The sequence below is a fragment of the Sinocyclocheilus rhinocerous genome, unplaced genomic scaffold (assembly GCF_001515625.1).
Source record: "Sinocyclocheilus rhinocerous isolate Xijiao unplaced genomic scaffold, SAMN03320098_v1.1 scaffold576, whole genome shotgun sequence".
Lineage (NCBI taxonomy): Eukaryota > Metazoa > Chordata > Actinopteri > Cypriniformes > Cyprinidae > Sinocyclocheilus > Sinocyclocheilus rhinocerous.
The window spans coordinates 3,660,844-3,678,227 of record NW_015662167.1 but is presented as its reverse complement, the minus strand read 5'-3'; the positions used below and the strand labels follow the sequence as shown (position 1 = coordinate 3,678,227).

The following is a 17,384-nucleotide window of genomic DNA, read 5'->3' as shown; positions in this document are numbered from 1 at the left end:
TATATATATATATATATATATATGTGTATATATATATATATATATACGTGTGTATATATATACATGTTTTTTTTTACATGATGGGTAAACATTTTCTAAGAGTTACTAAATCAAAATCTTTGTCAAATTTTTCAAAAATGTTTGAAACTCCCACAAATGCAAAGATTGCATTTAAACAACCTGACATATGTACTTTAACCTAGATTTTTTTTAAAGGATTTTTCGTCTTTTTATCCTTACAGACATCCCTATTGACCCACATGCATGAAAACTTTGTAAAACATGAAAACTCACTGAAGCTGAGTGGGGTTCATTTGCAGATACCCTAGGTGACGCTGTTCGTAGAAACATTTCCAGCACTTGATCTTTCCAGGTTCTATGCAGTTAATGCAGGGTAAGGCATCGCACCACGTATATGCCTATAATGATCTTTCAAAACCTTTTCAGTGTGGGGAAAAATCCAGCAGGAATAAATCGGCTTAGTGGACAGAATTAGAGGGGAAGGGTTTGGAGCCAGGGTAGGATTAAGGAAAATTGTGTGAAATAAAAAGCGTGATCACGAGTGACTCGGTTCGTGTCTGTTTCTAGAGGGAGGGAGGGAGAGAGAGAGAAAGAGAGAGAGAGATTTTCATCCAAATCCATATCTATTTTTTAATCCTCGTCTGTGCGTAAACGCTGGTTGCAGCCTTCGCGAGGAGACTATTTCACAATGCAACGCTTTTAATAACCTTTACGCAATCCTCACCATCATTACACCCTTTTGAGTGCGCGTTTGTTTTCAACTTCAATCTTCCCTCCGACACTTGGACAGCATCATGACCAGTTTGTGGGATCGCATACCTTTGGAATGGTGGGAATTACGCGGCGAGCTGCCGGAGAGCATGTAAACGCAAATGGAGTTTGGGATTTATTGCAAAATATGGGAAAGATGACCGTCTTGTCTTTGTGTTTTCTCTTGTGCGCTGATCTACTGCAAGTAGCTGTTGGTAAGTAATTGTTGTGTTTTGTCATACTCGTATGCGTTATATACGTAGTAGAAAACACTCATTCTGCACAACGTTACGAATTCTGCACACACAGATTTTCTTCGGAAACCGCTGCATCCACATATTAATACGCCTTTAATGTTTACTTAGATCAAGTTTTTCCTTTTTTTGCGAGACGCCGCTTAGTTCGGATTCTCCGCGAATATCACCGCTTCAGCCATGGCACTTTGGGGTAGTGTTGGGCACAGACACTGGGTGAATGTCATTTTTCATACGGTACGTTGTGAAACAGCAGGAGGTTAGAACATTCTGACGCCCAGCAATAAATGAGGCTGAACGCATTAGTGCCAAGAGCTATTGACTTTAACCCTGGCCATATGTATTATTTCATAGTCAAATCTCATGACTACAGATGCGTAATTTGATTACTTTTTTGTAAATGTGAAGAGCCACACATTTTTAGATGAACCGAGACATACGTTAATCATCGGTCTCTCTCTCTCTCTCTCTGTGTGTGCGTGTGTGTAAAATAACCAGTAGTGCTGCATTATGGGATCATGTAGAATGTGGAATCATTGAACATTTTATTATTTATTTTTCTTATTCTAGTAAAATTGACACCCCATAAAATAAGATTTGAACTTCAGCAAAGGACGGAGGAAGAGTTCAAAAGTAAATTGACATTTAGCTGACTGTACTTTAAGTACTGTAATACAGTTCAGTTGTGCGAGACAAAGCAGATTGTGTCCTAAAAATGTAAGATTTCTTTTAAAAGTAGACACCCCTGAAAGTAATTGAATAATTCATGCATTGAACCAATGTAATAGTGTTACCTAACACAGCTGGTTGCACTGTTCGTTCTTTCTGTACTGTAATGTAAAACGCAGAACATGACATTGTCATTTCATTGTAAAAATGAACCCTGTGTGCTCTAACAGCCTGATACCTGGAGGAAAATTAATATTTACTGAGAAAAGAGACACATTTTACTGAATTAAACACACTGCAACACTTTTCATTGCTGACTATATTCTTGGTGGAAAAAAAGACTTAATAAATGTTTAAAAATATATAATAGTCATTAGGTGGTGTGACAAATATGCAAACAATTAAAAAAACAGGAAGGGGGCAAAAACCTTTTCACACCACTGTATATATATGATCTATTTTAATATAGAATAAAATATTATATATTATATTCTATATGTTTATTATGTTTGTTACAGCCAATAATAGAAGTGAATATTAGACAGTACTTAGCTTTTTAATACTCTGGGTCCCTGAGTTAACTGAAAGTCTGCATGGGGTGTCCTGGGGACTGTAAATGTTGAAATCCCCAGTTGTAGTTGATGATTGAAGTGTTGAGGTTCTAATCTCAGGACAACATCTGGAACTTTTATGGTACTTATCTTCACTCCCGCCCAGCTGTTTTCATTCTCCCCGTATTGGAAGATTACAGGTCCTCATGCAAAAATCCCATGAAGACATTTAAATCAAGACAGAGTCTGTGATATAACTCCAGTGGTGTCCCGCAAATACTGCCTTACAGAGTGAGGCAATCATTCATAATTTCTGACTGCACTGGTGGTTGGCGTGTCCCATATTTTAATACAGGCCACCTGAGCATTATGCAGGCTGGCGAGAGCGAGCGAGAGACCCGAGAGAATCATTTATTGTTGCATAAACCATCAGGTCTCAAAGTTCAGCTGAGGTTGTGGTCACGAATTGTGGTATGGAACCTGAAATTATTTGACAGGAGATGGTTTTTATGGGTTGAGTGCCATTGTCATAATTTTATTTTCTTTCCATTACCATTTCACTGTCCTGCTGCATGGCTGGAGTACAATTTTGCACATAAATAATTTTGTGATCAGCGTTTGTGATGACAGTAATAATATTAAGATTGACAGTCCCATTGCTTTGCAATCTTCATTTATGCTGTCATCCAGTTATCGGCTAAAAAATGTTTCCATCATTTTGTGTTGTTGACCGAAATATATATTGATCTATATATATAATTTTCGTTTAGTTTAACTTGATGTTCTAAAATAACTACAATTAAAACTGAAATAAAAATAATGACTATATAGATATCATTTAAGAAACAAATTCTAATATAATATAGAAATGCATTTAAAAATGTTACACATATTAATAAAAACTATAATAGTACAAGATATACTAAAACAATACTGTTCAAAACCTGTATGACTGACTTTCTTCTCCATTTTTTTCATTTTTGCACATATTATCCCTTTAAGATCTTGAAATATGCTGAATCACTGCCATTTTCTTTTGTGCAAATCCTCAACCATAATATCTTTCAGCAGACAAGGACGACTGATTGTACATCGCCATTCAAAATACCTAGAAGATTCAAAATCATGATCAAGTAAACAACTTCCCTTTCTCTTTCTGTTAATAGTTAAAGACATGAACACAAAAAGAACACATCTTTAATCAAAGAGCTGGTCTGCCCTCCTGACATTACGACTACCTCAGACTTTGGAAACATCTTCTAGAAATATAGCTCGTCTGAAGGTGCTGCTACTCCTAATGACCTTTAACTCCAACACCACTCCAGGAGTGACCCACAGCATCGCCCTCTACACCCCTCATAGCTCAGGGCAGTGCCGGCTCTCCACAACTGAGCCATTCAACCCCCTTGTGGATTCCTCCATTTCCTCTTCTTAAGAGAGTTCTTCCCTAACAGATCCATCATGATCATGTGCACTAGCTGCAGTGTGAGACAGGTGTTGGCAATTCCAGCTTTAGTCTCCAATAATCACTCTTTGATTTCCTGCCTCCTTTAGGAGACATAAATGTGACCTTCAGGAGCTTCTTTGTCACCCAACACAAACTCAAACCTTTCACATGAAGTGTTCAAAGGAAGACAAATGAGTTCTTCTTATTCTAACAGTCCAAAAGCACACTTGCTTCTGTCTTGGCTCAGTTAAGTTGCATTGGGAAGATGAATCTGAATCATCTGCTGTGAATTTTTAGATGTTACAAAGGAGCATGTCATCTGAACATGCAGTTACAGTACAAAGAAATGATACAGAAATTTAATTTTGATCTGATAATGTCTTTTGATGATGAAACATCAAAGCAAGTACATTCAAATGCTGATCTCTCTCTTAGCCAGAACTGAGTGTAGTCAGTCTTTCAACAGTTTCATCAGCCACATTTTAGAGGTTCATAGAGCAGCAGTTCTCAATTGGTGGTTCGTGACCCAATAAAAATTGGTCACAGATCTGTTTTCGTTGCATTGATGCATTTGGAAGATGCTTCTATTTAGTACATTCATGGCATAAATTTATCAGTTCACACATTCCCAGGGAATTGAACCCATGACCTTCATGTTGCTAGTGTTGGAAGCTACATGAGCGCTGTTCTGAGTGCAAACATTAAGAAAACATTTTTTAATCCAATAGAATACCACTATATAATATTAAATAGTTAGGATGGCAAAATCAATGTAAATTTATGTTTTATTTCTGTTCATGTCAAGTGCAGTCTGTCTAATTAAACTCCAATTCTGAGGGAATTTGGCCCCAAATAATCTGTTACTTAGAAAAAAATCTCATTTAAATACTCAACAAATTGTGTATTTGAGTATGTATCTTGACTTGTTGTAAGGTAATAAATACAACCCAGACTACAGTAAATACAAGTTCACTTTAGCAAGGATAAACAAAACCATTGGAATTCAGGCGACATTTAGAACCAAAATTGACAATTTTCCTTTTCAGCCTCTGTCGTGTTAACAATTTTGCATATTATTTTTGAGCCTGTGCAGTTCATAGTAATATTAATAATGTTCCATTATTCCAGCTTCTGCTGTTTCCATTGCTGTAGGGAACAAACATTGGAAGGTGGCAGAGCTCAGGGCTTCTCAAGCCAATACTGACATTTTTTAACAGCAAATGAAAACAAACCATAATCCATCTGAATATTGACGGTTGAAGCATACCGGCTGTGTTCCGGTATTCCTTGTCATACGAAGAGCATAATGCTTTCTGCAAACTGTATACTCCAACTTACTGGTGTAAGCAGGCCGCTGTATTGTGTAAAAAGCTTTAAGGGCTTCAGTCAGCAGGGGAAGAATAGAAGAGCACATATTGAATAAAATGCAATGTGGCTGTGATTGTAAAAGGGCTTGTTTATAGATGGGGGCATAGTGCATCAATACTGTACTTACAGCACTGTATTTTTAGAGGTGTGTGTGTGTGTGTACCTGGTATTTATCACGTTATGAATAGTAATACCAGTAAATTTTGACCTTGTGGGGACATTTTTTAGGTCCCCATGAGGAAACAAGCTTATAAATCACACAGAATTAATTTTTTTGAAAATCTAAAAATGTAGAAAGTTCCCTGTAAGGGGTAGGTTTAGGTACCCCTTACAGGAAAAATACAGTTTTAGAAAATACAATTTGTACAGTATAAAAACCATTACGCCTATGGAATGTCCCCATGAAACATGGAAACACAACGTGTGTGTGTGTGTGTGTGTTTATAATGGAGGAAGGGAAGCGGAGGAAGGGGACTAAATCTCCTTTCTGACAACCAAGTGGAAAAGTTGGATTGGCATGTTGGGTGCAAACACAGAAAGCACTATAAACCCATTAAACTATAATTTCATGATCAGAGGACAGAGTTCAAGTGATTTATTTTTTAGCTATATTTTCATCAGCACCATTCATTAGAATTGAAAGTACTAGGTGCAGACTGCAGAGCTGTTATCAAATAGCATTGCAATGTTTATTTGTGTTTGGATGCTCGTATCTGTGCACCTGCGAAAATTATTCTGATTAATGAGCAGGCTGAGGTGATCTTTACTGGCATGCCTGTCCTTTGACATGGAAATCTGCTCAAGTTGGGCAGCTTTGTCTTTTGTTTTTGCAAGCATAAATTAAATGATTACATGGCTATGGGCTGAGCTGTGAATTTGGCAGCCCTGTGCTGAAAATTGATTACCTTTGACAATTTTTCGTTTGCAGACAAAGCTTTTGTCAACTCTGGAATAGATGTTGTGAAACTACAGTCAACTGAATTCAGAATTAATTCATCGGTTTCTCTAAAGAACAAGGTCAGGACTGGGCTCTGGGTCGGGAGTGGCACTGGCGATATACTCCTGGGAACCGGCGGGGAATGGAGACCCATTTCTCGCCAGTGTCCACTCCACAAAGGCGGCGAATCGAATTTTCCCCCTGCTCCAGCAGGAGGAGGATGAATTCAGGGCGAAGGAGGGGATCCATACGGGCACACAACGGAAACAAAAACACTGAGAGAAAAAACTCGGAAACAAAACGGAGGGGAGACACGGAGGTAACTGTATTTTGGTCCGAGATTCAGTCACAATTTAGACTAATGCGAGGAGCGAGGAACGAGGAGAACAGGAGTACACGAACAACAGACTTTTAATCCAAACATCCAAGGAATTACACGGGGCAGACAGGAGCACAGGAAACACCAGGGTTGACGTATAATCTCGGACAAGGACAGACAGCACAGACTCGAACTTAAATGCAAGGGATAATTAACAAACACAGGTGTACTGAATGACTAATTAACTGGGAAGCGGAACACATGGGGAAGAAACTGGGTCACAGAGCACAACAAACAGTCCAGGGGCGTGACAGTCAGTGGTGGAACAGATGACCCCTGTGACACTTATGTTTCAGTCCAATTTTATTCAAATCTCAACCAAATTCAAATTCAAAACTATGAATGGAAGGAAAATTACATTTTACATTCTCTGTATTTCTTTTGGAGACATTTTCACTGGCCTTCGATCACATTTTTTCACAGTCAGAAATTAACCAGGATCATGTGTGTGTGTGTGTGTGTATATATATTGCAATGTGGCCCAGCCACATTAATAATATTACCATTTAATTAGGTTAATTTCTCACTCTGCTTTATTTGTCTACTGCTCAATGCTCCACAGGTTGGTTTAGGGGCTGCAGGCAGTTTTCCTATCTCCTCTCATTGTTTGGATAAGTGGTTGTGGAAATAAATGCTTTGAATGACAATTGTGATGACTAGAAGCAATCTAAAGCTCTAAATCTTCCCTGGGCTCATCACAGAGTCCTCTAATTCATGGAATGTATTATGAAATCTCTTCAGCTGAATCATCTATGAAGGGCTCTCATCATGACAGACGCACAAAATACATGTCAATATGTGTTTTATGGGCATACAGGATATGGCTGTGACATCAGATAAGCTGAATGAATTAGTAATATCCAAATGCATATACACAATTACACAGCATACAATAACGGCAAGGATTTAATTAACCAATAGCCAGAGTGCTGTTGTGTTGAATATCATCTTCATATGCCCATCATTATGCAACAGTTCAATAAGCAAGAAGTTCATTTTGAGTAATGTACATTTTTGTCACAAAATGGCAGATTACTTTGTCTGTTTTTGCTCTGGTAAGGAAAATACATATTTGGTTTCCAAATAAATTAGCATTCACATTTTTATCAGTGCATATATTCCCTGGTAATTGAACCCATAACCTTACTATTAATAAAAGCCAAACTCTACTATTTGAGCTACAGCAGCCCAAATGAGCTTTTAAATGAAGCCACAGAGGGATCAGTCGTTGTTTGTTGTGACTGAACTAGACTTTGATGATACAATACTGTCAAGTGCAGCATCGTGGCTCAGTGGGTAGTGTCATTCCTTCACAGCATGACGGTTGCTGGTTTGAGTCCTGGCTGTGTTAGAAGATATAGAGCAGGGGTTTAATGAATGAAAGATACAGAATGTACTGCATGTTAGCTTATGTATTGTGCCCAAAAGCATGATCTACGTAAGTCCACGTCATACTAAGAGGAAACTATGCTTCTAACTACAGCTTGAAAGCTATTGTTCCAGCCACACAAGTTTGTGATGTTGTTTGCGAATGTATTGAACTATGTTAGTAACAGCAGAACATGCAACTATAAAATGCTTTTGGGAAATGAGTCCCAGGATAGGTGAATTGCAGATATTTGTGTAAGTGTGAATGGAGTTGTATATAAGCGCTGTGATGGACAGGCCTAAGACATTGGGATAGGCTCCATCATCCCATCTATCCAGCTACATATATAGTATACCAACATGTCTGCTGAGATCACACACAGAATAACTGTGACATTTTGCAAAAATATGCATCTCTCTCCAGCGGTGTCAGTGGTTTTCCCCTGCAAACATTCACACTCTCCATTAAATTCCACTTGCAGCCATTGCTTCCCAAATCCAGTGACCTGTGCATTTCTCTAGCCACTGATTCTGGATGCTGCATGCTTGTTAGTGTACCTGGACTGATTCACAACTCTTAAATGCTCATGGCCCTGTATATGTTTTGCCTGTCCATTTTGTCCTACTTTATGTCTTTTATTTAGTTCACTTGTTTGTACAGATTGTTGTTTTCCCACTACAAGCTAATTATTTAAAAATTCGGTCAAATGACTTGCGTCTTGTAGTCTCCCGTTTGCTCTTATTAAGGTGTAAAAGGAGTTTATGCATCAATATCTCAAGGTTATTGTGCTGTATATTGATTTTAATCTCTTACCGCATTCATTTTAAATCCTTTGAGGTTAAAGTTCAAACTTGAGTTTCTCAGTAATGAACCTCTTATAATCTTGATTTTTGCCTTGCTTGGAAGCCCTTCTGTTGCAGGAATGGACACAGCGCTGCGACAAACACGCAGACATTTAAGTTGTTCTTCAGAGTGTTTTCAAGATTACTTTTCCTTTTATCTCCGTACACTTCAAGATCATTCATTCAAGCTGTGCTGCCCAGCATCTGAGAACTATGAGGAAACATACTGTAGTTCCTGGAATATAGACATAATGAATAATATTTCTCTTCAGTTCTTTACAAAAAAAGATTAATATATATCTTTAAAGGGTCACCAAATCAAAGCAAACACACAGATTTTAGCACAGTGCTCTAAAGATAAGGTGGCGAACAAAAGCCAATAGAATTATACTCCATCTTAACAGTTGAGTGCAGGTTCAGAGGTCAGTGTGCAGGGAACAAAGAATGTTTTGATGACAATAGAAGAAAAAGAGAGGTCATTGTGGGTACTTGTGGAAAAATGCAGCACTACTCTTTTCACCACCTAATTTCAGGGTTAATGCGGCCCACATTTATGGCTCCAGTTCTTGTTCTGAGAATCCAGGGTCGTAGATCAGGTGGTCATGCAAACCTCTTGAGGTTCTGCCTATGATATCCATACATGGCCAGCAAATGTGGGGATTGTTGTGACGTGTCTAGGTTCAGAATAAACCCCTTTAGATTTGAGCTCCATGTTTCCATAAACGTAAGAAACAGAGATTTTTAGTGACGGCCCATTTCGTTAAGGCAAGGTGGTGCTGAAGGAAGGTTTGGGGGCTGTATTAGTTGAGAATTTAAGGATTGTGATCCGTGAGCTGATCTGTGGCTTTTCTCTGTCCTGTTTCCGTCTGCCTGTGACAGCTGGGCTCGACTCAGAGGAAGTGAGAATGGATATTGGCAGGAAAGAAGAATGTGCCAGCCTTTCTGTCCATCAATCGTTGGCCATTGGCATGGTGCCTCAATTGCTGCTTGCATAAAACGATTAGACAAGAAAAAAGAGAACTCATTAGGGTATGGACGATTTGTGGTTTATATCTTTAAATTGACAGTTTCGTAGTTCATGCTAGATTTCGTGTGGGTTCTGCTGGCCAAATTTAGGTGAGTAGAGACATATCCACAATGACTTTGAATGCTCTGAAACCCTTGTATTATTACAAGAATGACAACAGCACAAATACAAAGCGATTTTGCAAATTGCAGTTTCTATTGAACATTTTCAGACATTCCCTCCCTTTACAGTAAAAGCAATGGACTGCTAGTGATTGGCCAATTTTAGAAGAATGAAATCTTTCTTGCTTTGGCTTTTGTGCATGTTGGGTTCACAGTATGCTGGCCTTTATCATTACATTTGCTTTTGTTCTGTTGACAGTGCCGTTATTGCTCTTCCATTTTGGCTTAAGAGTGATTTGACTGGATCATTCCTTTCTACAAGCCTGTGTTATAATCAAAAACCAGTTTATCGTAATTAACCAAACTAAAATGAAAAGTTTTCTAAATGGATTTTGTATGATTGTTTTATTTTCAGTATATATATACATCCTTTTTCTTGTATTTACATTTTTCTTATCTATTATTTCTATAAAACATTTTAGTTATTTTTTTTAACTATTTAGATATTATTCCTATGTTATATTTTATAATATTGAAATATAATATGCTCATAATATGTTCACCATATCAAGGTCAGTGTAATCATCACACAAATCCAGCATAAAGCCAGCCATTTTGTTGTTATGTGATAATAACCAGGAAGTAATACAACAGAGAGGACACCTGGGCTGCGTTCCACTCCACTTTTAGACACGCACTCGTGAACTTCCATCGGGGGAATCCCCGGTGCCATTTTGAAGTGCGTTCCACTTTGTGAAGTGGACAAGGGAAGTTTATATGGACAGACCCTTGACCCCTAGATTTTGACTGAGGGAGCGAGTCTACTTAATATGTACGCTTCAGGCTGCTCCATATACCACAATGCAACACGATTATTATGTCATCACAGATTGCGTTTAATTTATCCCCACCTCAAACAAACTCTATGATATATGTTTTTTTTTTTTTTTACATTTAAAGCAGCCCAAGCATACCTGTATACATATAGGGCCAGGTTTACTAAACAGGGCAAATTAGTGCTAGAGCGCAATTCCATAAAAGTGCCGATGGGAGAGGAAAATTCTGCGGGTGTTTTACTGACAATGTGCACATTAAAGAACACAGATGCAGTCCGATCATTTCCATAATGACCAGCGCAATCTACTGTCTGCTTTAAGACATGTTTTTTTAGGCGTTAAATAATGGCGCAAATACCAGTAATTTGACGAGCACAAACGTCAGGCGCAAAAATAACTATGTCCATGCCTTTTCAGCGCTAATTCTTCAGTGCGCATCTTTAGTAAATCCTGAAAGTACTATTTTAACGCCAAAAGATGTTTGCGCTGGCGCAAGCTGTTAGTAAATCTGGCCCATAGAATACTGCATCAAACAAATTTGTAAAGGAAAAAATTTAAATAATAAATCACCTCCATAGCGAATTTCAAGTGATTAAGGGCTTAGGACGTTTCAATTCAGGCCATTGCAAAGGTTCCGTCAGTAGTGGGCAACATAATCAATGATGTACATCCAAATAAATGAGACGGAAGGAAGTTAGTGGGTGAAGGGCATAAAAAATGAACTGGAACGCAGCCCTGCAGACACATCGTCATGTCAAGGTCTGTAAAATTTTAAAAAATATAAGATGATTTGACCTTTTTATGACATGGCAAGGTTGAATCAGGTTGTCAAATGTCCCATGAAAGAGTTTTCCTGATTTCATAATATTCAGAAATGATTATGACTGTGTGCTATAAGCATAATTTACATAAGCATCATTGCTAGAAAGTAGAAAGAATTTGAAGGAAGTACTGTTTCTCTGGTGTAGAGATGTTTCAGATATTGTAGACATTGAACTATCTGAAAGGTTTTCACTGAAAATGTTACAGTATGTATTTTATCCTACTACTTAATGCAGATAATACAAATGTCTGTACTTTCCATCTCAACCTCATTATCCTATCTTTCGTTTATCATATTGTTTTTTTCACAAAACTATTCCCTAAGTAAAAACTGATTTGATTTTTTTTGTTGTTGTTGTCCCCATAGGCAAAAAAGATGTCACATTGACTAGATTTAGCTTGCAGGTAAACAGATAAACCTACAATTAAACAATTTGTTTATTGTCTTTGGAGAGTTGTTGTGGTGCTAAGTAAAGAAAATGAAAAATGGCGAGAGGCTATTACCATATTTTATTAACACAAGAAAATGGCTCTACTTCTAAGTTGACTTCCTGCTTGGCTGTTTCAGATTCCTGAGAGAGAAACTCCGAGGACTTAAGACTCCCTCAGTACAAATAATAGAGTGGGTCTCAGCCCATTATCCCAAAATGCCCTATTCTTTATGTGTCCTCATGAGAGTGATGCAGATGAGAGGAAATTCAGAGGGTGTGCATAATAGCAGCTGAACTTACCTTGGCCTTTACGATTTTGGCGGCGTGTTATCATATGCTGCATAGTCATACCTCTGGACTGGGAAATTTTAAAGGCAAGACAAATGCCATGGATAAAGAAGGTAAGAGCTGGGACTTTTCCACAAAGAAAGCTTTCTTTAGACCATGAGCACTCTAAGGCCATGTCCACATGTACACAGGTATTTTTATAAACTGAATGTTTCCTTCTTCCGTTTTAAAAAAAATCTCCGTCCACATGAAAACGCAAAAGCATTCTATGAAGCACTGTCAAGAGCATGCCAAGCCAAAAGGGTGGCGATATAATCTCAACCGTAAAGCCATGTTGGCCAATCAGAAGCTGTAAAAGTTTCCAGTAGGCAGAAATAACAGCACATGCTCCGACATCACAAGCCAAAATCTCCGGTTTCGCTGTCTACACGATAACACTGCAACTGGAGTTTTTGAAAATCATCACCCTGGTAGGAGTTTTCAAAAATGTTCAGTTTCAGTGACCTGGTGCTGCGTTTGCGTGTGGACGAACGGTCAAACCGCATAGAAAAAGCTGCGGTTTTGAAAATTCATGAAGCAGCAGGGTTTTCCCATTAGTAGCTAGAGGTACTGAGAGAAACGGCTCTGTATGCTTTTTTGGTTCTCCATCAAATTAACACTTTTTTTTGTGTGTGTGTGTATGTGTGCAATTAAATAAATATGAATGCCGCAAACATACTAGTAAGTATGTACTAAGAGTAGTATGCTACTCTGAATGCAGCCACAGAGTCCAGTAGCTGGCTAAATATCGAGGAAACAGTAACCTGCTTTAAAGAGGCTTTACTGTATTAAGAGTGCAATTTAGGTCAGGTCATTTTAGGAATTATGCCATAACTAGGATCAAATTACACTTAATGGAGTTACATTATTTGTAGCATATAAAGCCATTACTTAATTCCATTTATCATTTCTGAAATAAGAAACACTAGAAATTCTGCCTATTATTTTCTTTGTTCAGGATGAGTAATGAGAAGGATCATGTGCAGCACCCTGAGGACTGCCGTCCCTCACGGTGACAGACGAGTATTGATGAGACTTTAGTCCCTAGCTTTACTTTTTAGAAGGATCAGCAGGAGACGACCAGTTTTCGCTTAGACAGGCATCATAAGCAATTTCTCCGCAGCATTTCCTCGTGTTAAGCTGTAAATATGGATTGTGTGACTTGTTTATCATCATTAACGTGGTACTAGACATATAAAATGCATTCTGTCGCTGTCAATGTTTTTTACTGTTGGACAGACTGTCAGCAGCCTTGCTTACACAATTTGGAGTAGAACATCTCATGATTCACTCCATCACAATTCAGGAATTTTGGCACTGTTGGCCCTCAGAAGCGTCAATATGAGATCTGAGTGAAGTGGGTTTTTAACTTACAAAGAAAATGGTTTGTATCTTTGATAATTGAGACGCATGATGTCCGTGTTGGTCTTTTTCTAGTGATGCACAATATATGCAGGTTCCATATCGGTTATTGGTCAGTTTTAGAATTTTAATATTGGCTTAATATATTTAGTTTTAAGTTTAAATGTATTTTATTATTATTATGTTTCTTCTAAATAATTAATATTTAATTTTTTATCTTTTTAAAGGATGAAATATTAATATTTAATAGTTATCAGTTATCACACATAACATTAAAATTAACTCATTTTAATATTGGTGTATCCCTTTGCTTCCTAACAATGTATTATTATTATTATTATTATTACTAGTATACTATATCCTTTTATAGTGGGTTGCAATAAATAGGTGATGAACACAATGGAAATGTATTGAATAATTGAAAGGAGGCATTAGAAGCGGAGGTGTATCCCACTCGTCTCCTCACCACACCTTCTTTTTGGTAAATAAAGGTTAAAAAATAAATCATTCTCTTTCTGGCTCAGGGATTTTTGATCTTTGTTACACATGTCGCTGTTTTGCTTCCTGGGAAAGCAGCTTTTAGATTATTACGTGCGGAGGGAGTGAAAGAGATGAAAACATTCTAATCCACATATTGACGTCAGGCTGGATGGACTGCTGCGGAGGAAATGGGAGACAACATTTGGGCCGCACATCCAGCGGATTATTTCCCATCATGCTCTCTGAGTGAGAGTGTCCCTAAGAGGGACACAACAGCTTTATGTATTCTCTGGGGTCGCACTCCAGCAGCATATTCACATATGAGGAGCTACTACATAAATAAGCTAAATGTATTTAAAAAGGAACCAAATATACTTACTGCTAGTTCTCTAGTGAATGCTTGTGCATTATGACATTATGATAATATTATGACAGTGATGAAACCATTACTCTGCAATATAACTGATTTTCAAATGGTGATTTGCATGTTAAATGGCCATATTTTCTACGCATTTGCAGCCTTTAAATTTCTTCCTGAAGTATCAGTATGTTGTTAATGATGGTCTATTTAGAATTTAGTTTTACACATCCATTTTTCAGCTGCGTTTTTTTTTAAAGCTTTTTTCTTTTCTTGAGTTTGTGAGTTTATTATAATTCTGTTTATTTCTCACAATTCTGAGTTTGTATCTTGCCATTCTGACATTTTTCACAGAATTGTGAGATATAAACAGAATTGCGCGAAATAAAGTCTATGGGCCAGATTTACTTACAACTAGCAGTGAAGAATTAGTGCTGAAAAGGCTTAGACAGTTATTTTTGCGCTTGAATATGCATTTGTAGGAGTTTCACTTTGAAACACAACATTTTTGGGAGGAGAGTATTAAAATGAATCACGCAACATGATTTACGAACGTTTGCGCTCGTCAAATTACTGGTATTTGTGCCATTATTTAACTCCAAAAAAAAAGCATGTCTTCAGTAATGTGCACTGCTCTTGGTAGATTGCGCTGGTCATTATGGAAATTATCTGGCTGTGTCTGTGTTCTTTTTATTTTATTTTACGGCAGAAACAAGCTTCCATAGTTTTTGCTACAGTAAGTCATCAGGATTTAAATGATAGACTATTATAATTAGCCTTCCTTTTTGCATGTAAAAAAACAAAGCTACTAAGGTTTGAGGTGTTGGCTTTCGAATGTTATGGTACATAATTTTTTATGGAAGGAAATTAACATTTTAAACATTAAAGTTTGTTTATATCGATAAGTAAGGAAAATCCAGATTTTAATTGTCTACGCCATTAAAGGGGAGCTCATTGGTACGTTTTGAGATGTTGGGTGTAAAGAATTGTTAAGCTCTTAGGTGCTAATTAATACCTGGTGGCAACCCCCAAAGATTGTCCGGTCAGAACAATAACGTTATGTCAGTTGGAGGACTTAGCAGCACACACCACTCACAGACCACTCGTTTCAGAATTTGAGCAGTTTACTTGAGTGTGGTTCTAGAAATAGAAACAACAATAATAAAGTATAAGTTTACAGTAAAGAACATCAATATGCAAATGAATAACAGTCGGCATTTTGTATGTCAATAACACATGGTAAATATGTTTATACAGTGATTGCGTAACAGGATTAGCTTGCGATTAGCTTACAGAGACATGTGTTACGGCATATGCGATAATGACGTCTTTAAACATAAATTAACGGTGATGGGACGATTGATACCGAGGCTCCGATGCTCCGACGCAGTTTTCAAAGCACTATTGTATCACACACTGTGCCAATGCTTGTATCTAAATGACAATACAACGTGATTGATGATGTTTGAAGCTTCGAACGTCATGCAGTATCGGAAGGTCGGGACAGCTGGTTTGAAAAAATCAGTGCTTCGCATGACTCTTGTGTTTGACTTGACATTGAATTGGTTGTGTGTGTGTGTATACACTTATTTGGGATTCAGTAGAATAGTTTAGAATAACCTCAACAGCAGACGGAAACTGAATGCACGTCACAACTCGATTGCATTTTGTCATGTTCTATTGCTGGGGTCTCAGAGAACCCGAACAGCTCACCCAAAATATTTTTGCTACTACTCACGTCAATTATTAATTATAATCACACACTTGTATATTTTATATTACTGATCAATATGTGAATCCGTTGACCGGTGTAGCAGTCGATTCTGTTCCTCTCTGGAATTCCTGTTCCCCCTCGGGTTGCCAGGTCTGTGTAATAATCCCGACCAAATAGTCTCGTACCGGCAGGGATTGTAGGTGGGGGGAGTGAATGTACAGCGCTCTCTCCCACCTTCAATACCACGACTAATTTGGTGCCCTTGAGCCCGTATGCAAAATTGCAAAACCCCCAACTGCTCCCTCACGCTAGTTCTGATCGTACGTATGGTAACTCGGCAACTACGCAAGTATTGTAGTATGGTTGCGTAAAGGGAAACGGACATTCCGAGGGGAACAGAATCGGCTGCTACACCGGACTACACATGACACGAGTTGGCACAGATTATAAACTTTTTCAAACCATCCTGCTCCGCGATGTTTTGTTAGATTTGGTGTAGAAACCAAGTCTGACTACCAGATGTCGCTAATTTGCACTGTGTTAAAAGCTTCGAGTAATGAACCGTTTTTCGGCACAATTTCATGAAAGCCTCAAACGGTTCAGAAAGCTTCGATTTCCCATCACTAGTATAATTAAATTTACTTACTCCTTGATGCGAGCACACATGCGATTACTCATCAAAGCATTGCGGATGAAATGAAGTTGTTGTCACCGTTAGGTCCATCGATCTCACGCTTATATTAATAACAGCGCTTACACCTTTTCTTAACTGCGCCAGCATCCGGGTATCTAACACGATCTGGGTCCTAACTATAGGTGATTGACTAACTGCCAGACTAATAATCACACAATGAATACAACTATTACACAAATGACTGCATGGACATTCAAAACTGGCCCTCAATTTAGTACACTGGGTATGTGCTTGTGGTCAGCAGTGGTTCATTTGGAAAATAGAGTAAAGGTCTGGGTTGATGTTTACTATAGAAAAGCTTGCTTCACACTTTCCAATGAATATGCATGGTCACGTTCCCCTCTGATAGGTATAAATAATGTATAGAATACTATGTGTTTGCACAGCTTTGATAAAATCCAGTATGATTTCAGCGCTGCCAGCTGTAATCCATTCTTTGAGAAAGAAAATAACAACAAATGCAATGCAATGCAGTGAGCAATCAACGCAACACTTAAGTGTTTTCCCAATGCTATTCTAATGCAGAGCAGGCACTCTGGATTTGGGTTAGGAACAGCGTGACTCAGATGCTTGAGGCTTATCTGTTCGGTGTGGGACATGTCATAATTTTGGATGAAGGAGGCAGATCATAGGTCATCGACCTAG

The 17,384-nt window shown here is 38.1% G+C and overlaps 1 protein-coding gene and 1 long non-coding RNA gene across 4 annotated transcripts in view; one reads left to right on the top strand and one right to left on the bottom strand.

Moving 5' to 3' along the window:
* Positions 1–565: 565 nt before the first annotated feature.
* LOC107727841 (immunoglobulin superfamily member 21-like) overlaps positions 566–17,384 on the top strand; it is a 205,770-nt gene continuing 188,951 nt past the window's right edge. For both annotated transcript variants that reach the window (XM_016537856.1, XM_016537855.1), the window contains exon 1: positions 566–986. In XM_016537856.1, coding sequence (XP_016393342.1) covers positions 848–986 — 139 coding nt within the window. In that variant the 5' untranslated portion in view covers positions 566–847. The remainder of the gene's footprint in view (positions 987–17,384) is intronic.
* LOC107727842 (uncharacterized) lies at positions 6,782–16,804 on the bottom strand. 2 transcript variants are annotated; one of them, XR_001638403.1, is made up of 4 exons: positions 16,692–16,804; positions 15,347–15,471; positions 8,559–9,570; positions 6,782–7,719 (listed from the first exon to the last, which is right to left on the bottom strand). It is a non-coding gene; the product is annotated as an uncharacterized LOC107727842 (long non-coding RNA). The 2 variants fall into 2 exon arrangements; XR_001638402.1 differs by lacking the exon at positions 6,782–7,719 and having other exon boundaries at positions 8,010–9,570.